Source organism: Lipotes vexillifer, unplaced genomic scaffold (assembly GCF_000442215.2).
Source record: "Lipotes vexillifer unplaced genomic scaffold, Lipotes_vexillifer_v1.1 scaffold528, whole genome shotgun sequence".
Classification (NCBI taxonomy): Eukaryota; Metazoa; Chordata; class Mammalia; order Artiodactyla; family Lipotidae; genus Lipotes; species Lipotes vexillifer.
The window spans coordinates 345,646-367,539 of NW_006794582.1; the positions used below are offsets into that span (position 1 = coordinate 345,646).

The 21,894-nt window shown below is 42.0% G+C and overlaps 1 protein-coding gene across 2 annotated transcripts in view; it reads right to left on the reverse strand.

The window, feature by feature from the left end:
• Positions 1 to 466: 466 nt before the first annotated feature.
• Positions 467 to 21,894, reverse strand: part of TCP11 (t-complex 11) — a 30,136-nt gene continuing 8,708 nt past the window's right edge. For both annotated transcript variants that reach the window (XM_007467239.1, XM_007467238.1), the window contains exons 4-9: positions 3,951 to 4,173; positions 3,071 to 3,207; positions 2,595 to 2,812; positions 2,322 to 2,503; positions 1,433 to 1,599; positions 467 to 699 (exon numbers count right to left, since the gene is read on the reverse strand). In XM_007467239.1, the coding sequence (XP_007467301.1) occupies positions 467 to 699; positions 1,433 to 1,599; positions 2,322 to 2,503; positions 2,595 to 2,812; positions 3,071 to 3,207; positions 3,951 to 4,173 (1,160 nt within the window). The remainder of the gene's footprint in view (positions 700 to 1,432; positions 1,600 to 2,321; positions 2,504 to 2,594; positions 2,813 to 3,070; positions 3,208 to 3,950; positions 4,174 to 21,894) is intronic.

Sequence of the window (21,894 nt, forward strand, 5' to 3'; positions counted from 1 at the left end):
AACTTTTTTCAATCACACCCAATCCTGAGAACTGAATTAGACAAAACAAATACATTTTGGATAATTCCACAGAATTCTCAGAGCCCTCAGAGAAATGCTTTACCCTCAGAGAAAACGTTATATAATGTTATAGTACCTACACGTCGTGGCTTCTCAGCTTTGCATGCTGAAGGCAGCACCTGGAGGAAAAACCAGGGCCTGCCAGCTGCTCACTAATGGGGGGCCGAGGACACAGGGCCTGGCCACGCTGCCGCACAGGAAGCGTGGGGTTTGCTTGCAGTTCAGAAGTTTATTAGTGAATGAGTTTGGGCCAGGCAGTGTTTACATGCTTGGTCACTGCAGCGTAGTATACTGGCTGCAGACGGGGAGAGGTCTTGCTGCTCTGCTGGTCACTGGTGATGTCACCCCAAGAGAATGATGGGCTTCTCTCCTGGGTCCAAGGTACCAGGGCTTGGAGCCAGTGTCATCAGAGAGATCCCACTTCTGTCTCCAGTGCCTGGGCTGGGGGGATGAGGGTTTTTAAGATCTCCATGTAGTAGGGGCCAAACACCTGCTGACTGTGGTGTGTTAAGCTGACGAACTTTTGGCCCAGTTCTGCCAGCTCTGCCTCAATGAGGGTAAGGCCTACAGGGAGGTCTAGCAGAGACCGCTGCACACCAAGAACCAAACAGCATTTGAGGAACAAGTGGATCCGCTGATCTGTGAGCAGGAATAGACAGTGAGAAGGAAAAGAGCAAACAACTTTCAGGGAGAAACACTGCCCCCTGCACTCCACTCACCCAAGTTCAAAGTTAACTGAGATATTCACTGACCTACCCACTCACCTAGACATAAGGAAATTTGTTTTGTTTGGGAAGGGGGCTGCTACCTAACTCCCAAGGACAAAGCAAAGATCCAAAACTAGTGGGCTAGCACATTTCTATTCAAAAGATTCCTTAAGTATTCATCAGTTAAATCCTGGTATTTGAAATAACAGGAGGATCTTTGACTGACCCTTCAGATGGCTGAGGTTAAGAGCAAGGTCAAGCTCATGGCCACCATTCCAACATGGGACAGGGGAAATCCCTGCTTTGGGAACATGTCCTCCAGCCTAATTCGGCATCAACTTCTTGTTGGCAGGGAGTGGGTGTCACGTGTCTTAGACTGCAGCCAAAAATGACCCAGAAGGCCAGGGATGACTTAACCAGATTGGCTGGACAGTATGCCACACCTAGAAGCCATGAATTCCCGGTACAAATCTTCCTTCAACCATAGAGTCAGTCTTTAAACTAAAAGGGATATATTTTCAACCCTGCATTATGCAACAACTGAAGCCTACACAGTGACTTGCCCAATCATCATGCCCTTTATAGTTAAATGGTTCAGTAAGCACCTTCCAGCAGGGGGATTGGCTCTCCCCTCAGCATTCCCACCACCCCACAGGCGTGCTCACCAATGACACTGTGGACACAGTTCTCCTTCTTGGTGATGTTCTGGAGCTCTCCTATCAGCGATGCTGTGTTGTCGCTGCTCAGAGCAGCAAGGCCCATGTTCTGGAGGCTCTGATGGATTTCCTGAGACACCTGTTCACTCACAGTCAGCAGAGCCTCCTCCTCAGGCCTAGACCGTGAAGGAGAGTAAGCTGGTACCCAGGGGTGGCCCTGAGCCCCGAAGCTCCACACCAGAAGTTGGGCCCACGTGCGGGAGACGCCCAGCCACCCTTCTGCCCTCACCCCAGGCCCTGGAAGCACAGAGCCCAGTGGGCAGGGTCAGTGTCTTCACTGTTACCCTCCAGATACTGACTTCTTTCTCTGTATGACACCATGTTCTTCTTCTTAGAAAACAAGATAAACTATAAAATCAACTCTGGGCAAGGGTTTCGTATCCACTCAGTATTCTTTAGCCACATGGGATTTATTTTTATATACACATTTTTAACACTTTCTTGGACATTTTCCATGGTCATTTGATTCCGCTTTTTCCTTTGGTATGACACCCTGCACTCAGTGGATATTCAATCAACATTGCTGACTGACTGGCCGACTCCTGGAGATACATACGACCAGCCCACTCAACTAGATAAAGACTCTTCTGTAGCAAGCAAGATAATGAATCATTTTATAGTAAACTATCCTCCATACTACCCTTTTGGAAGAAAGTTTTATTCTTCTTTGTTACAAGCCTCAAGGCCACTTATGGAAAGATACCAACAAACTTTGTGACTCATTCCAAAGTGGAACGTAGTTTGTTGTGGTTTGTTGTAGAACGTAAGGCATCCTTCACTACCTGCCTGTGCCTTCATATCACCTATCGTTACTCCAAAAAAGACCTATGCAACTCACCTGGACTTCAACTCCTCCATCAGGGCTTTGGTTATGCGTTTCAGCTTAGCCACAAACTGAGGCGAGCCAAACAGAACACTGCCAGAGAAGCTGCTGGCCACTAGCAAGACCGAGGCCAGGATGGTTAACTGGCGCAGCTGGGCCTCCAGCTCCTGCAGCTGGGCTCTGTCCATCAGCAGGGTCTGGGGAAGCAGGCAGAGCGGGTCGGGAAACGAGGGTCCCCATGCAAGTCCTCAGTCCCAGACAACAAGGCAAGGCCCCCCACAGTCCTACCTCAGGAAACTCTTCATCTTCAGGGTCCCAGAGGAGGAGGTTCAGGAAGCCCTGGGACAGCACCATTTTGGGGTTGAGGGGCTCCGGGCTGTTGGCTGCCTCACTTGGAGAGGGGCAGACCACACTGGAGGAGTCGCGAGTGTCAGGGCAGCTAGGCGGCGGCATGGACAGGTCTGCCGCCGCTCGGGTCAGCCACTTGGTAGTGTGATCGAGGAGGCCTGTGACAGGAAGAGTACGTAATTATCTTCAGCTCCTAGCTCCCGGAAGCCTTGGGACAGCTTCAAGATCTCCTCCTCCTCAATAAGTAAATGCTTCGGTGGGGGGAAGTCTTTCTGGCTTAGATAACTATTCCTTCTGTCACCCCCATCTGAGGAAGAAACTTTCTGCTCCTAAAAAGAGGCAGAGTACTCTCTCACATCATTAAAGTCAGACCCAAAGTCATATTCCCTGCTCCTGCCCTCAAGTTATATACATACTAGGCTGCTTGTTGAGGAGTTCCTGAAATTTAGCTCGTTCATACTGGACGGAATGTTCCTGCAGTTGGGGCTGAAGGCTCTGGATAGTGTAGTTCACCATGTCCATTTTCATCAGGCCCAGAACCTGGAAGATTCCCCTGACACAGGAGGAAATAGAATAGTTATACTATGAAAGGAGATCCAGTGAGGGGGAACCTACACAAGGTATCATTAAATCACCATATTATAGAGGTAGGAGGGGCTTTAAAACTAACTTAGTCCTGCCTCCTAAATTTACAAAAGATGGCACTGTGGCCTAGGACCCAAGGCCCAGAGTGAGTAAGTGAGTGAGTGGCAGAGCTAGGAACAGATAAGTTTCTGGATGCTAAAGCCTTCAGACCTTTCCACAACAGTCATTCTATGTCTATGAAAAAGAGAGTAGTCAGTGGAAGGACACACACCAGCATGCCGACAAATCTCTCTGGGAAGTGGGATTTTAGCTGATGTTATTTCTGATGCTAGTTTTGGACAATTCACTTTTTTTTTTTTTTTTTAACTTTCTGGGTCATGGTTTCTATAGCTCTGAAAAAGGGGTAACCTCCCATCCCTATCCCTCATATTGTGTGAAATGCAATAAGAAAACCTGGGACAGGGATGTTTGAATTCCTTGGAAGAAGGGATTACATACTCCAATGATTTATGGTAGGATGGTATATAGGGGGCCTATCAATCTAAGGCCATCTTTGGAAAAGAAAAGCTAATAGACCAGAGAAAAGAGGAGTTAGTCAGGTCTTCAGTAGGGAAGAGCCAGCCAAGACAGAGGCTGTGACCCAGTGTCCGGCCCAGCTGTGCCCGGCCCAGGGGCTGAGGCAGGTTTCAAGAAACTGGTCAAGTTTCACACCTCAGTAACCGAACAGGGTCTGTGATGTTCTCTAGTTTCTGCACTGCTTCATCCCGAACTGGTGCACACAGCAGAGTCATCATGTTGAGAATGTACTTAGAGAGACGAGGGACATTCAGGGCCCCATGTTCTGCGTCCTGCTTAAGGAGGTTCATGTCCAGGGCTTCTTCAATCTCACTTCTTAGGCGGTTCCGGCGTGGTAACAGCAGTGACAGCAAGATCTGCCCAGGAAAGAAAGTCAAAGGAGAAGTTGCTTTTGGTTCAGAGCCCCAAACTTTCTCTAATGGACAATCCCTTTAGCCAAAGACATCCCAGCCTGTGTCTTTTAAGGATCAAGAAGTTATGGAGAATAGTATGGAGGTTCCTTTAAAAACTAAAAATAGAGCTACCATATGATCCAGCAATCCCACTCCTGGACATATATCCAGAGGAAACCATAATTCAAAATGATATATGCACCCCAATGTTCAACTGCAGCACTATTTACACTAGCCAGGACATGGAATCAACCTAAATGTCTATTGACAGAGGAATGGATAAAGAAGATGTCATACTTATATATATATATATATATATATATATATATATATACAGCAGAATATTACTCAGCCATAAAAAAGAACGAAATAATATCATTTGCACTGATGGACCTGGAGAGTGTCATACTGAGTGAAGTCAGACAGAGAAAGACAAACATCATATGATGCCGCTTATATGTGGAATCTAAAAAATGGTACAAATGAACCTATTTAAAAAACAGAAATAGAGTCACAGCTGTAGAAAACAAACTTATGGTTACGAGGGGGAAAGCAGCGGTGGTGCGGGGGGATAAATTGGGAGATGGGGATTGACATATATACAACAGTATATATAAAATAGATAGCACTGTATAGCACAGGGAACTCTTCTCAATACTCTGTAATGACCTATATGGGAAAATAATCTAAAAAAGAGTGAATATATGTATACGTATAGCTGATTCACTTTGCTGTACAGCAGAAACTAACACAACATTGTAAATCAACGATACTTCAATAAAAATTTTTTTAAAAAAAGTTATGTCCTTAAATTTCCTAGAGGATATTATTTATTTTTGTTTAGGGGCCAATGACAGTTCGAGGGTTTAGGGGATCACTGATAACAACAGTATATCATTTTCTATGCAGACTGAGATAAAGAGATGAATAGAGTCAAGGGGTATGGTAAAAAGAAATGCAAGGTACAACAAATATAAAATACACACCATCACACAGTGGTGAGGTACTCTTAATTTACCAAAGGAAGCATTTTTTAGATTATTTTACTTCAAAGGGCAAGAATGAAATAGGCAAAGGAACTGTTAAAAGTCCCTTGAGAGATTGGTTCAAGATGGCGGAGTAGAAGGACGTGCTCTCACTCCCTCTTGCGAAAGCACCGGAATCACAACTAACTGCTGAACAATCATTGACAAGAAGACACTGGAGCTCACCAAAAATGATACCCCACACCCAAAGACAAAGGAGAAGCCACAGTGAGAAGGTAGGAGGGGTGCAATCACAATAAAATCAAATCCCATAACTGCTGGGTGGGTGATTCACAAACTGGAGAACACTTATACCACAAAAGCCCACCCACTGCAGTGAAAGTTCTGAGCCCCATGTGAGGCTTCCCAACCTGGGGGTCCAGCAACAGGAGGAGTAATTCCTATAGAATCAGACTTTGAAGCCTAGTGGGATTTGATTGCAGAACTTCGACAGGACTGGGGGAAACAGAGACTCCACTCTTAGAGGGCACACACCAAGTAGCGTGTGCATCGGGACCCAGGGGAAGAAGCAGTGACCCCAGGGGAGACTGAGCAGATCTACCTGCTAGTGTTGGAGGTTCTCCTGCAGAGGCTGGGGGTGGCTGTGTCTCACCGTGAACAAGGACACTGGCAGCAGAAGTTCTGGGAAGTACTCCTTGGCGTGAGCCCTCCCAGGGTCCACCATTAGCCCCACCAAAGAGCCTGGGTAGGCTACTGTGTTGGGTTGCCTCAGGCCAAACAACCAACAGGGAAGGAACCCAGCCCCACCCATCAGCAGACAAGCAGATTAAAGTTTTACTGAGCTGTGCCCACCAGAGCAACAGCCAGCTCTACCCACCACCACTCCCTCCCATCGGGAAACTTGCACAAGCCTCTTAGATAGCCTCATCCACCAGAGGGTAGACAGCAGAAGCAAGAAGAACTACAATCCTGCAGCCTGTGGAACAAAAACCACATTCACAGAAACATAGACAAGATGAAAAGGCAGAGGGCTATGTACCAGATGAAGGGACAAGATAAAACCCCAGAAAAACAAATAAATAAAGTGGAGATAGGCAACCTTCCAGAAAAAGAATTAAGAATAATGAGAGTGAAGATGATCCAGGACCTCCAAAAAAAAATGGAGGCAAAGATCGAGAAGATGCAAGAAATGTTTAGCAAAGACCTAGAAGAATTAAAGAACCAACAAACAGAGATGAACAATACAACAACTGAAATGAAAAATACACTAGAAGGAATCAATAGCAGAATAACTGAGGCAGAAGAATGGATAAGTGACCTGGAAGACAGAATGGTGGAATTCACTGCTGCAGAACAGAACAAAGAAAAAAGAATGAAAAGAACTGAAGACAGCCTAAGAAACCTCTGGGACAACATTAAACGCAACAACATTCACATTATAGGGGTCCGAGAAGGAACAGAGAGAGAGAAAGGACCTGAGAAAATATCTGAAGAGATTATAGTCGAAAACTTCCCTAACATGGGAAAGGAAATAGCCACCCAAGTCCAGGAAGCGCAGAGAGTCCCATACAGGATAAATCCAAGTAGAAACATGCCGAGACACATAGTAATCAAATTGGCAAAAATTAAAGACAAAGAAAAATTATTGAAAGCAATAAGGAAAAAACAACAAATAACATATAAGGGAACTCCCATAAGGTTAACAGCTGATTTCTCAGCAAAAACTCTACAAGCCAGAAGGGAGTGGCATAACATATTTAAAGTGATGAAAGGGAAGAACCTATAACCAAGATCACCCTTCCCAGCAAGAATCTCACTCAGATTAAACAGAGAAATCAAAAGCTTTACAGACAAGCAAAAGCTCAGAGAATTCAGCACCACAAAACCAGCTTCACAACAAATGCTAAAGGAACTTCTCTTAAGTGGGAAACACAAGAGAAGAAAAGGACCGACAAAAACAAACCCAAGACATTAAGAAAATGGTCATAGGAACATACATATCGATAATTACCTTAAACGTAAATGGATTAAGTGCTCCAACAAAAAGACACAGGCTTGCTGAATGGATACAAAAACAAGACCCATATATATGCTGTCTACAAGAGACCCACTTCAGACCTAGGGACACATAGAGACCGAAAGTGAGGGGATGGAAAAAGATATTCCATGCAAATGGAAATCAAAAGAAACCTGGAGTAGCAATACTCATAGCAGATAAAATAGACTTTAAAATAAAGAATGTTACAAGAGACAAGGAAGGACACTATATAATGATCAAGGCATCAATTCAAGAGGATATAACAATTATAAACATATATATGCACCCAACATAGAAGCACCTCAATACATAAGGCAACTGCTAACAGCTATAAAAGAGGAAATCAACAGTGACACAATACTAGTGGGGGACTTCTAACACCTCACTTATACCAATGGACAGATCATCCAAACAGACAATTAATAAGGAAACACAAGCTTTAAATGACACAATAGACCAGATTGATTTAATTGATATTTATAGGACATTCCATCCAAAAACAGCACATTACACTTTCTTCTCAAGTGCACACGGAACATTCACCAGGATAGATCACATCTTGGGTCACATTAAGCCTCAGTAAATTTAAGAAAATTGAAATCATATTAAGCATCTTTTCTGACCATAACACTTTGAGATTAGAAACCAATTACAGGGAAAGAAACGTAAAAAACACAAACACATGGAAGCTAAACAATACGTTACTAAATAACCAAGAGATCACTGAAGAAATCAAAGAGGAAATCAAAAAATACCTAGAGACAAATTACCATGAAAACACGATGATCCAAAACCTTTGGGATGCAGCAAAAGCAGTTCTAAGAGGGAAGTTTATAGCAATACAAGAATACCTCAAGAAACAAGAAAAATCTCAAATAAACAATCTAACTTTACACCTAAAGGAACTAGAGAAAGAAGAACAAACAAAACACAAAGTTAGCAGAAGGAAAGAAATCATAAAGATCAGAGCAGAAATAACTGAAATAGAAAGAAAGAAAACAATAGCAAAGATCAATAAAGCTAAAAGATGGTTCTTTGAGAAGATAAAGAAAATTGATATACCATTAGCCAGACTCATCAAGAAAAAGAGCGACAGGACTCAAATAAAATTAGAAATGAAATGGGAGAAGTTACAACAGACACCACAGAAATACAAAGCATCCTAACTGACTACTACAAGCAACTCTATGGCAATAAAATGGACAACCTGGAAGAAACGGACAAATTCTTAAAAAGGTATAACCTTCCAAGACTGAACCAGGAAGAAATAGAAAATACGAACAGACCAATCACAAGTAATGAAATTGGAACACTGATTAAAAATCTTCCAACAAACAAAAGTCCAGGACCAGATGGCTTCACAGGTGAATTCTATCAAACATTTAGAGAAGAGCTAACACCTATCCTTCTCAAACTCTTCCACAAAAACTGCAGAGGAAGGAACACTCCCAAACACATTCTATGAGGCCACCATCACCCTGATACCAAAACCAGACAAAGATACTACAAAAAAAGAAAATTACAGACCAATATCACTGATGAATATAGATGCAAAAATCCTCAACAAAATACTAGCAAACAGGGCTTCCCCGGTGGCGCAGTGGTTGAGAGTCCTCCTGCCAATGCAGGGTACACGGGTTCGAGCCCTGGTCTGGGAAGATCCCACATGCCACGGAGCAACTGGGCCCGTGAGCCACAACTACTGAGCCTGCGCGTCTGGAGCCTGTGCTCCGCAACAAGAGAGGCCACGATAGTGAGAGGTCCGTGCACCGCGATGAAGAGTGGGCCCCGCTCGCCGCAACTAGAGAAAGCCCTCACATAGAAACAAAGACCCAACACAGCCAAAAATAAATAAATAAAATAAAATAAAATAAAATACTAGCAAACAGACTCCAACAACACATTAAAAGGAACATACACCATGATAAAGTGGGATTTATCCCAGGGATGCAAGGATTCTTCAATATATGCAAATCAATCAATGTGATACACCACATTAACAAATTGAAGAAGAAAAAACATATGATCATCTGAATAGATGCAGAAAAAGCTTTTGACAAAATTCAGTACCCATTTATGATAAAAACTCTCCAGAAAGTGGGCACAGAGGGAACCTACGTCAACATAATAAAGGCCATATACAACAAACCCACAGCAAACATCATTCTCAATGGTGAAAAACTGAAAGCACTTCCTCCAAGATCAGGAACAAGACAAGGATGTCCACTCTCACCACTATTATTCAACATAGTTTTGGAAGTCCTAGCTATGGCAATCAGAGAAGAAAAAGAAATAAAAGGAATACAGACTGGAAAAGAGCAAGTAAAACTGTCACTGTTTGCAGATGACATGATACTATATATAGAGATTCCTAAAGGTGCCACCAGAAAACTAATAGAGCTAATCAATGAATTTGGTAAAGTAGCAGGATACAAAATCAATGCATAGAAATATCCTGCATTCCTATACACTAATGATGAAAAATCTGAAAAAGAAATTAAGAAAACACTCCCATTTACCACTGCAACAAAAAGTATAAAACACCTAGGAATAAACCTACCTAGGGAGACAAAAGACCTGTATGCAGAAAACTATAAGACAATGATGAAAGAAATTAAAGATGATACAAACAGATGGAGAGATATACCATGTTCTTGGATTGGAAGAATCAATATCATGAAAATAACTATATTACACAAAGCAATCTACAGATTCAATGCAATCCCTATCAAATTTCCAATGGCATTTTTTACCGAACTAGAACAAAAAATCTTAAAATTTGTATGGAGACACAAAAGATCCCGAATAGCCAAAGCAGTCTTGAGGGAAAAAAACGGAGCTGGAGGAATCAGACTCCCTGACTTCAGACTATACTACAAAACTACAGTAATCAAGCTAATATGGTACTGGCACAAAAACAGAAATATAGATCAATGGAACAGGATAGAAAGCCCAGAGATAAACCCACGCACCTATGGTCAACTAATCTGTGACAAAGGAGGCAAGGATATACAATGGAGAAAAGACGGTCTCTTGAATAAGTGGTGCTGGGAAAACTGGAAAGCTACATGTAAAAGAATGAAATTAGAACACTCTCTAACACCACACACAAAAATAAACTCAAAATGGATTAGAGACCTAAATGTAAGACCGGACACTATAAAGCTCTTAGAGGAAAACATAGGAAGGACACTCTGACATAAATCACAGAAAGATCTTTTTTGATCCACCTTCTAGAGTAATGAAAATAAAACCAAAAATAAACAAATGGGACCTAATGAAACTTAAAAGCTTTTGCACAGCAAAGGAAACTACAAACAAGACGAAAAGACACCCCTCAGAATGGGAGAAAATATTTGCAAATGAATCAACAGACAAAGGATTAATCTCTAAAATATATAAACAGCTCATGCAGCTCAATATTATAAAAACAAACAACCCAATCCAAAAATGGGGAGAAGACCTAAATAGACATTTCTCCAAAGAGACATACAGATGGCCAAGAAGCACACGAAAAGCTGCTCAACATCACTAATTATTAGAGAAATGCAAATCAAAACTACAATGAGGTATCACCTCACACCAGTTAGAATGGGCATCATCAGAAAATCTACAAACAACAAATGCTGGAGAGGGTGTGGAGAGAAGGGAACCCTCTTGCACTGTTGGTGGGAATGTAAACTGATACAGCCACGATGGAGAACAGTATGGAGGTTCCTTGAAAAACTAAAAATAGAATTACCATATGACCCAGCAATCCCACTACTGGGCATATACCCTGAGAAAACCATAGTTCAAAAAGAAACATGTACCACAATGTTCATTGCAACTATTTACAATAGCCAGGTCATGGAAGCAACCTAAATGCCCATCAACAGATGAATAGATAAAGAAGATGTGGTAGATATATACAATGGAATAGCCATAAAAAGGAAGGGAATTGGGTCATATGCAGAGACGTGGATGAACCTATAGACTGTCATACAGAGTGAAGTAAGTCAGAAGGAGAAAAACAAATATCATGTGTTAGCTCATATATGTGGAACCTAGAAAAATGGTACAGATGAATCGGTTTGCAGGGCAGACATTAAGACACAGATGTAGAGAACAAAAGTATGGACACCAAGGGGGGAAAGTGGCGGGGGGGTGTTGGTGGTGGTGTGATGAATTGGGAGATTGGGATTGACATGTATACACTGATGTGTGTAAAATGGATGACTAATAAGAACGTGCTGTATAAAAAATAAATAAAAAAAAAAAACTTGAAGTATAAAATTTTTTTAAAAAGTCCCTTGAAATAGACTATTAACCCAAAAATATAAGTTCCCTGTGGACAGAGACTCTCTTATTCATCTCTGTGGCTCTGTAACATACATCTAGACATTGGTGGTGGTGAGGGATAGGGTTGTTTAAATTAATGAAACACTGTGTTGTCACAGCAAGATCCCAACTGTTTAGCTGCATCTTAAACAAATAAAAGTTGCTCCATACTATCCATTTAAGTGACAAAGTATGCCAGTTATCCACTTGGAGCCTCTCAGTTCCAAATCTACCCATCAGTGCCTACTCTGAGAAAATGGTGCTGGGCCCTTTAAATATTTTTCCTTTGCTGGCTGGCACAATGTTAAGTTCTGACAGTAGAAGGTGCTAAAGAGACAATGCAAGAGGAAGATGTCTTCCTTCCTGGGTCTGGTGTGCTCCTGCCAGCAAGCTCCTGCAGCGCAGCAGCTTCTCTTTGTTCGAATTACTATGTGGTTTCTTTTGCCTGATTGGACCCTGACTGATACAAAATCTGTACCATGAGTGAGGTTTGAACTCAAATGGCCACATGTCCGTTGGATTTGATGAGCAGAAAGTACCTTAGATGCCTTAGAAAAACATGCAAACTAGAGGATGGCAGATAATCCCTACAAGAATTGGGCAGCTGGTGACCTCAGTGCAGTAGCTAGAGTTTCACTGGTCTGAGCTTGTCAAGCTTTCCACTCCAAGATGAAAAGTAAGTTGCTGTACCTCAAACCACCCATCATGAGAAAAGGCACACTTGTAGGACTTTGTGGATGTGGTACGCAACATACACCACATTTGAGATTGCTACTGTGACACTCATTTAGAGTCACTCACAAGGTTGCCAATTTCAAGTGGAACCAAGTAAGACTAGGCTCTGCAGCAAGTTCAGGCTGCTATACAAGTCACTCTACCATTTAGGCCTGATCCAGCAGACTCAATGATACTTGAAGTGTCCATGGCAAGTAAGCATGCAGTACAGAGCCCTGGCAAACACCAACAGGAACATCACAGCACAGACTTCTAGGATTTGGAAGCAAATCTATGCCCTCTTCTGCAGATAACTATTTGCCTTTTGAGAAACAGTTTCTGGCTTGTGCCTGACCCTTGGCAGAAAGTAAACACCACACCACAGGACATTGGGTGACCATGTGGCCTGAGATTCCCACCAGGAACTCGGGGTTGCCTGACATACCTAGCCACAAGACTGGACATGCACCACAGCAATCTATCATCAGATGAAAATGACCCATAAGAGACCAAGCATATCCAGGTACAAGGACAGACATACAGACCAGATTAGAATAGAGAGCCCAGAAATAAAACCTGGACATATGGTCAAATGATTTTTGAGAATAACGCCAAGACCATTCAATGGGGAAAGGACAGTCTTTTCAACAAATGGTACTGGGGAAACTGGATATCCACATGCAAAAGAACGAAGTTGGGGCTTCCCTGGTGGCGCAGTGGTTGAGAGGCCACCTGTCGATGCAGGGGACACGGGTTCGTGCCCCGGTCCGGGAGGATCCCACATGCCGCAGAGCGGCTGGTCCCGTGAGCCATGGCCGCTGAGCCTGCGCATCCGGAGCCTGTGCTCCACAACGGGAGAGGCCACAACAGTGAGAGGCCCGAGTACCGCAAAAAAAAAAAAAAAAAAAAGAAGAAGAATGAAGTTGAACCTTACCTACACCAAATAAAAAATTAACTCAAAATGGGTGGAAGACCTAAACATAAGAGCTAAAATTCTGAAATTCTCAGAAGAAAATAGGAGTAAATCTTCATAATCTTGGATGTCATAAGATATGACACCAAAAGCAGAAGCAACCACAGACTGGATAAATGGGGCTTCATTAAAATTAAAACTTTTGTGCATCAAGGTACACTATCAAGAAAGTGAAAAAACTACCCACAGAATGGAAGACAACATCTGCAAATCATTTATCAGACAAGGGTCAACTATCCAGAATGTTTAAGGAACTCTTACAACTCAACAACAAAAAGACAACTCAATTTTAAAATGGGCAGAGGACTTGAGTAAATATTTCTCCAAAGATGACACAGAAGAGGGCATCAAGCACATGAAGATGCTCAACATCATTAGCCACTAGGGAAATGCAAATCAAAACCACATTAAGATTCCACTTCATACAGGCTGTGCCGTGGGAAGATCTATAATTTTTTTAAAAAAAGGAAAATAAATGTTGAAAAATAAGTGAAAATGTGGAGAAATTGGAATACTCATACATTTCTGGTGGGAATATAAAATGGTAAGTCACTGTGGAAAACAGTTTAGTGATTTCTCAATAAATTAAATATAGAATTATCACATGACTCAACAATTCCACTCCAGGGTATATATTCCAAAGAATGGAAAAGAGATGTTCAAACAAACACTTGTACACAAATGTTCATAGCAGCACTACTCCCAATAACAAAAATGTGAAAACACAAATGTCCATCAACAGATGAATGGGGACTTCCCTGGTGGTCCAGTGGCTAAGACTCCGTGCTCCCAATGCAGGGGGCCCGGGTTCAATCCCTGGTCAGGACACTAGATCCCACATGCTGCAACTAAGAGTCCACATGCCACAACTAAAAAAAGACCCCAAAGAGAATAGAAAGCCCAGAGATAAACCCATGCACATATGATCACCTCATCTTTGACAAAGGAGGCAAGAATATACAATGGAGGAAAAACAGCCTCTTCAGTAAGTGGTGCTAGGAAAAACTGATAGATACATGTAAAAGAATGAAATTAGAACACACCCTAACACCAAACGCAAAAATAAACTCAAAATGGATTAAAGACCTAAATGTAAGGCCAGACACTATAAAACTCTTAGAGGAAAGCATAGGCAGAACACTCTATGACATATATCACAGCAAGATCCTTTCTGACCCACCTCCTAGAGAAATGGAAATAAAAACAAACAAATGGGACCTAATGAAACTTAAAATCTTTTGCACAGCAAAGGAAACCATAAACAAGACGAAAAGACACCCCTCAGAATGGGAGAAAATATTTGCAAACGAAGCAACTGATAAGGCTTAATCTCCAAAATATACAAGCAGCTCATGCAGCTCAATACCACAAAAACAAACAACCCAATTCAAAAATGGGCAGAAGACCTAAATATACATTTCTCCAAAGAAGACATACAGATGGCCAACAAATGCATGAAAAAATGCTCAACATCACTAATCGTTAGAGAAATGCAAATCAAAACCACAATGAGGTATCACCTCACACCAGTCAGAATGGCCATCATCAAAAAATCTACAAACAATAAATGCTGGAGAGAGTGTGGAGAAAAGGGAACCCTCCTGCCCTGTTGGTGGGAATGTAAATTCATAGAGCCACTGTAGAGAACAGTATGGAGGTTCCTTGAAAAACTAAAAATAGAACTACCATATGACCCAGCAATCCTGCTACTGGGCATATACCCTGAGAAAACCATAATTCAAAAAGACACATGCACCCCAATGTTCACTGCAGCACTATTTACAATAGCCAGGTCATGGAAGCAACCTAAACGCCCACCAACAGATGAATGGATAAAGAAGATGTGGTGGCAGATGAATAATCCCCAGTATATCTGCCACCAGCTTTTATGGCCCCAGCATGAGCCACAGCCAACCCCACCTCCCCAGGAGACCCTCCAAGACCAGCAGTCTTTTCAAGCTAATTGCCGAATCCGAAGCTGTGTAGAGAGGACCTGTGTTTTGTACTTCTAACATCCTTTGATGGACCAGCTTCCAGCTTTAAGTCAATAGCTTTAGAGTTTAGCCCTAAGAGTGATTAAGAATCTGCCTGCCAATGCAGGGGACATGGGTTTGAGCCCTGCTCTGGGAAGATCCCACATGCCGTGGAGCAGCTAAGCCCGTGTACCACAACTATTGATCCTGCGCTCTGGAGCCCGCAAGCCACAACTGCTGAAGCCCGCGTGCCTAGGGCCCATGCTCCGCAACAAGAGAGGCCACCACAGTGAGAGGCCTGCGCACTGCAGCAAGGAGTGGCCCCCGCTTGCCGCAACTAGAGAAAACCTGCGTGCAGCAACAAAGACCCAACGCAGGCAAAAATAAGTAAATAAATAAATAAATTTATTTAAAAAAAAAAAAGATGTGGAACATATATATAATGGAATATTAGCCATAAAAAGGAAGAAACTGGGTCATTTGTAGAGACGTGGATGGATCTAGAGGCTGTCTTACAGAGTGAAGTAAGTCAGAAAGAGAAAAACAAATATCGTATATTAACGCATATATGTGGAAACTAGAAAAATGGTACAGATGAACTGGTTTGCAGGGCAGAAATAGAGACACAGATATAGAGAACAAACGTATGGACACCAAGGGGGGAAAGCGGTGGGGGGCGGTGGTGGTATGATGAATTGGGCGATTGGGATTGACATATATACACTAATATGTATAAAATGGATAACTAATAAGAACCTACTGTATAAAAAATAAATAAAATAAAATTCAAAAAATAAATAAAAGGAAAGTGGATCAAAAAAAAAATCTAGAAACAAAAAATGCTGGAGAGGGTGTGGAGAAAAGGGAACCCTCCTACACTGTTGGTAGGAATGTAAATTTATACAGCCACTACGGAGAACAGTATGGAGGTTCCTTGTAAAACTAAAAATAGAACTACCATATAACCCAGCAATTCCACTACTGGGCATATACACTGAGAAAACCATAATTCAAAAAGATATATGCACCACAATGTACACTGCAGCTCTATTTACAATAGCCAGGACATGGAAGCAACCTAAATGTCCATCAACAGATGAATGGATAAAGAAGATGTGGCACATATATACAATGGAATATTACTCAACCATAAAAAAGAATGAAACTGAGTTATTTGTAGTGAGATGGATGGACCTAGAATCTGTCATACAGAGTGAAATAAGTCAGAAAGAGAAAAACAAATACCATATGCTAACACATACATATGGAATTTTTTAAAAAGCAGCACTGATGAACCTAGTGGCAGGGCAGGGATAAAGACACAGAGGTAGAGAATGGATTTGAGGGCATGGTGGGGAAGGGGAAGCTGGGATTAAGTGAGACAGTAGCACTGACATATATACACTACCAAATGTAAAATGGATGGCTAGTGGGAAGCTGCTGCACAGCACAAGGAGATCAACTTGATGCTCTGTGACAACCTAGAGGGATGGGGTAGGGAGGGTGGGAGGGAGCCTCAAGAGGAAGGAGATATGGGGATATATGTATACATATAGCTGATTCACTTTGTTATACAGCAGAAACTAACAACCTTGTAAAGCATTTATACTCCAATAACGATGTGAAAAAAAAAAATCCCGCATGCTGCAACTGAAGATACTGCACACTGCAACTAAGACGTGACGTGGCCAAAGCCACAAAACAACAAATGAATGGATAAACAAAATGTGGTATATCCATACAATGGAATATTTTCAGCCATAAAAAGGGATGAAGTTCTGATCCACACTGCAATGTGGATGAACCTTGAAAACATGCTAAGTAAAATTTGCCATATGTAAAAGGACAAATGTCGTATGATTCCACTTATATGAGGAATCTAGAGTAGTCAAATTCCTAGAGACAGAAGGTAATGTAGAGGTTACCAGGCACTGGGGGAAAAGGGGTCTGAAGAGTTACTGTTTAATGGGTAGACTTTCTGTTTGGGAAGATGAAACGTACTGGAAATGGATAGTGGTGATGACTGCACAACATTGTGAATGTACTTAATGCCACTGAATTGTAACACTTAACATTATTAAAACGGTAAAAAAAATTTTTACCATAATAAAAAAAATCCTAAAAAGCACAAACAACTAAGTTGGTAATGTGGCACCATTCCCCAGGGAGGATCAGCCAGCCACCTTGTAGCAGATGATTTCTTTGGATGTCTTCCTTTGTGGAGGGGGCGGAGATTCACCCTCAATGGAATAGACACATTCTGAATATGGAGCTGTCTTCCCTGTCTGCACTGCTTCTGTTAGCACCAACATCCATATACTCACAAAATTTCACAGAATGCCTTATCCTCTGTCCTGGGTCCTGGTATGCCCCACAGCATTGCATCTAGTCAAGGAACTCATTTTACAGCCAAGAAAGTACAGCAACGGGTTCATACCCACATACCCCTCACAGAGAGTCGACTGGTCTTAACTGAAAAGTGGAATAGCTTATTGAAGACTCAGTTACAGCATTAGTTGAGAGATAATATCCTGAAAGGAAGAGGTTCTGTCTTATAAGATGCAATATATACTTTGAATCAAAACCATTATGCAGTGCTATTCCCTAAAGCCAGAATACATGGTCCCAGGAATCAAGGGGTGGAAGTAGGACTGGTTCCTCTCACCATTATATCTAATAACCTACTTGCAGAATTTTTATTTCCCCTCCTGCCAACTTTGGGCTCTGCTGATTTGGGAGGAATGCTTACATTGGTTCCAATGAATTAGACGATGAGACTACCCCCCTGGTCATTTTGGGCTCCCTATACCACTGAACCAACAAGGTAAAAAAGGAGTTCCTCTATGGACTAGAGTAATTGATCCTGAGTACTAAGGAGAAACTGGGTTGCTGCTACACAATGGGAACAAGAAGGACTGTGTCTGGAACCCAGAAGATTCTAAGGTACCTTTTGATACTTCCATACCCAATAATATAGGTCAAGGGAAAACCGCAACATACAAACAACAAAAGCAAAATGCCCAAGGACTCAGACTCTTTGGCAATGAAGGTTTGGGTCACTCCATCAGATAAAGAACCCCAGCAGCTAAGGACAAGGGAAATATGGAATGACTAGTAAAATGAAGCCCTAGATACCAACTACAGCCTCATGACCAATTACAGAAACAAAGACCGTACATTTTCTCTTTGCTTGTTATAAGCATGGCTTTATTTGTATATGCTCACCATTTTCTTCTCTCTCCTTCCCATTATTATTTTTTTTTATTTTTATTTTATATTGGAGTATAGTTGATTTACAAGTTTTGCCAGTTTCAGGTGTACAGCAAAGTGATTCAGTTATACATATATCTTTTTCAGATTCCTTTCCCGTTTAGGTTATTACAGAATAATTGAGTAGAGTTCTCTGTGCTATCAGTAGGTCCTTGATGATTATCTGTTCTATATATAGTAGTGTGTATACATTGCTGCAAATGGCATTATTTCATTCTTTATTTGTGGCTGAGTAATATTCCATTGTATATGTGTACCATATCTTCTTTATCCATTCATCTGTCTATGGACATTAAGGTTGCTTCCATGTCCTGGCTATTGTAAATAGTGCTGCAGTGAACATTTGGGGTGCACATATCTTTTGAATTATGGTTTTCTCTGGATATATGCCCAGGAGTGGGATTGCAGAATCATATGATAGCTCTATTTTTAGTTTTTTAAGGAACCTCCATTATTATTTTATAGACAGGTTGTTGGAAGTTAAATTTTACAGTTTAGCCTGTAGGTAATAGAATATTCAGTGAGACTATGACCGAATATGAGGTATATCATAGACAGCAACGGTTATAACTGTTGGGAATGTGAGTTTCCTCATTTGGGGAAAAGGATAAGAACTTGTAAGACATATAGCTATGTCTTTTTTTTTTTTTTTTTTTTTTACGATCCTCCTCCTTTACCTGATCACTGATTTGTTGTAGAATTTGGGTAATTTCTCCTGTAAAATGACCCACATTCTGGATTTGTCTGTTTCCCCTTACTGGCATTTAGTGTGTTTCTTTATCTTCATTTAACTTCTTTCTTTTTCTTTTTTTAACTTGTTTATTTTCTATAAACTGGAGATTCAAGTTGAATTTTGGGTCGAGAAGACCTTCCATACTTCTGGTGCATCACGTTGCAAGGCCCGTAATTTTTTTTTTTTTTTTTTTTTTTTTGCGGTACGCGGGTCTCTCACTACTGTGGCCTCTCCCATTGCGGAGCACAGGCTCCGGACGCGCAGGCTCAGCGGCCATGGCTCACGGGCCCAGCCGCTCCACGGCATGTGGGATCTTCCCGGACCGGGGCACGAACCCGTGTCCCCTGCATGGGCAGGCGGACTCTCAACCACTGCACCACCAGGGAAGCCCTAGCTATGTCTTTTGTCTTTTCTTTTTCTTTTTTCGGCCGCGCTGCACAGCTTGTGGGATCTTAGTTCCCTGACCAGGAACTGAACCTGGGTCCACGGCAGTGAAAGCACGGAGTCCTAACTACTGGACGGCCAGGGAATTTCCTGGATAGCTATGTCCTTTTCGGTAAAAATAGAATTGTTTTCAGGAATTTGAGTGTTTATAGAAGGATACATATGGAAGCTGAGTAGCCAAAGGAATGGAATGCAACATTTATCAATTTACTGCCTCTCAAATCCTCTCCAAATCTATCCTTTTCTTCTCTGAGAAAATGGAGTAAGTCCTTTAAATATTTTTCCTTTACCAGATGGCACAATTTTAAGCTTCACCTGTAGATGGCACTTTTTTTTTTGCGGGGAGGGTATAGCTGATTTACAATGTTGTGTTAGTTTCTGGTATACAGCAAAGTGATTCAGATTATATCTATATAGATACATATAATGAAATTGTTTTTCATATTCTTCTTCATTCTGGTTTATTACAGGATATTGAATACAGTTCTCTCTGCTATACAGTAGGACCTGTTGTTTATCTATTTTACACACAGTAGTTTTTATATCTGCTAATCCCAAACTCCTAATTTATCCCTGCCCTCACCCTTTCCCCTTCTCTGTGAGTCTGTTTGGCAAATAAGTTCATTTGTATCATACTTTAGATTACACATATAAATGAGATCACCTGATATTTGTCTTTCTCTGTCTGACTTACTTCACTTAGTATGATAATTAGTATGACAGTATGATATGATAATTTCTAGGTCCATGCATGTTGCTGCAAATGGCATTATTTCATTCTTTTTTATGGCTGAACAATATTCTACTATGTATATGGACCCCATCTTCTTTATCCATTCATCTGTCCATGGACATTTAGGTTGCTTTCATGTCTTGGCTACTGTAAATAGTGCTGCTATGAACATTGGGGTGCATGTGAGATGGTTATTAATTGGTTTTCTGTTATCATAAGCAAGTTAACCATAAACTTTGAGACTTAAAACAGTATATACGTTTGTCATCTCACAGTTTCTGTGGGTCAAGAGTCCAGAAAGTTTAACCAGATCCTCTGTTCAGGATCTCACAAGGTTGCAATCAAGGTGTTGGCTGGGCTGTGTTCTCATTTGGAAACCTGACGGGGGAAGAATGTTTCCAAGCTCATTCAAATTGTTGACAGAATTCACTTCCTTACAGCTGCATACTTGAAGGCCCCAGCTTCTTACTGGCTGTTTGTTGGATGCTGCCTTCAGGTCTTAGAGGCCACCTGCATTTCCTTGCCATGTAGCCCTCTCCATATGCAGTTCACAACATACCTGTTTGCTTTTTCTTTTTTTTAAAACAATTTTTTTAAAACATTTATTTTTGGCTGTGTTGGGTCTTCATTGCTGCACATGGGCTTTCTCTAGTTGTGGCGAGCGGGGGCTACTCTTTTTTTTTTTTTTTTTTTTTTTTTTTTTGCTGTACGCGGGCCTCTCACTGTTGGGGTGTCTCCCGTTGTGGAGCACAGGCTCCAGACGCACAGGCTCAGCGGCCATGGCTCACGGGCCCAGCCACTCCGCGGCATGTGGGATCTTCCCGGACCGGGGCACGAACCCGTGTCCCCTGCATCGGAAGGTGGACTCTCAACCACTGCGCCACCAGGGAAGCCCAGGGGGCTACTCTTTGTTGTGGTGCGCAGGCTTCTCATTGCGGTGGCTTCTCTTGTTGCGGAGCACAGGCTCTAGGCATGCAGGCTTCAGTAGTTGTGGCTTGCAGGCTCTAGAATGCAGGCTCAGCAGTTGTGGCACACGGGCTTAGTGGCTCCACGGCATGTGGGATCTTCCCAGACCAGGGCTCAAACTTGTGAACCCTGCATTGGCAGGCTGATTCTTAACCACTGCGCCTCCAGGGAAGTCCCTACCTGTTTGCTTTTTCAAGGCCAGCTGGAAAGTCTCTCTCTCCAGCCTGCTAAGATAAAGTCTTACATAATGAAATGTAATCCTGGGAGTAACATCCCATCACCTTTGCCATATTCTATTGATTAAAAGCAAGTTATAGATCTCATCCACACTCAGGGAGAGAGGATTATACAAGGGCATGGATCACTGGGGGTCACCTTAGGGTGTATCCACCACATACTAGAAAGACATCGCAAAAGGCAAGAGCTTTTCTTTCTGGTCTGGAATGCTCACATGGCAGGTTCCTACAGTACATGTGGCTCTGCAGACAGCTGGCTCCTACAGCTGAGAGGCTTCTCTAGTGCTGGACTCTGTAGGGA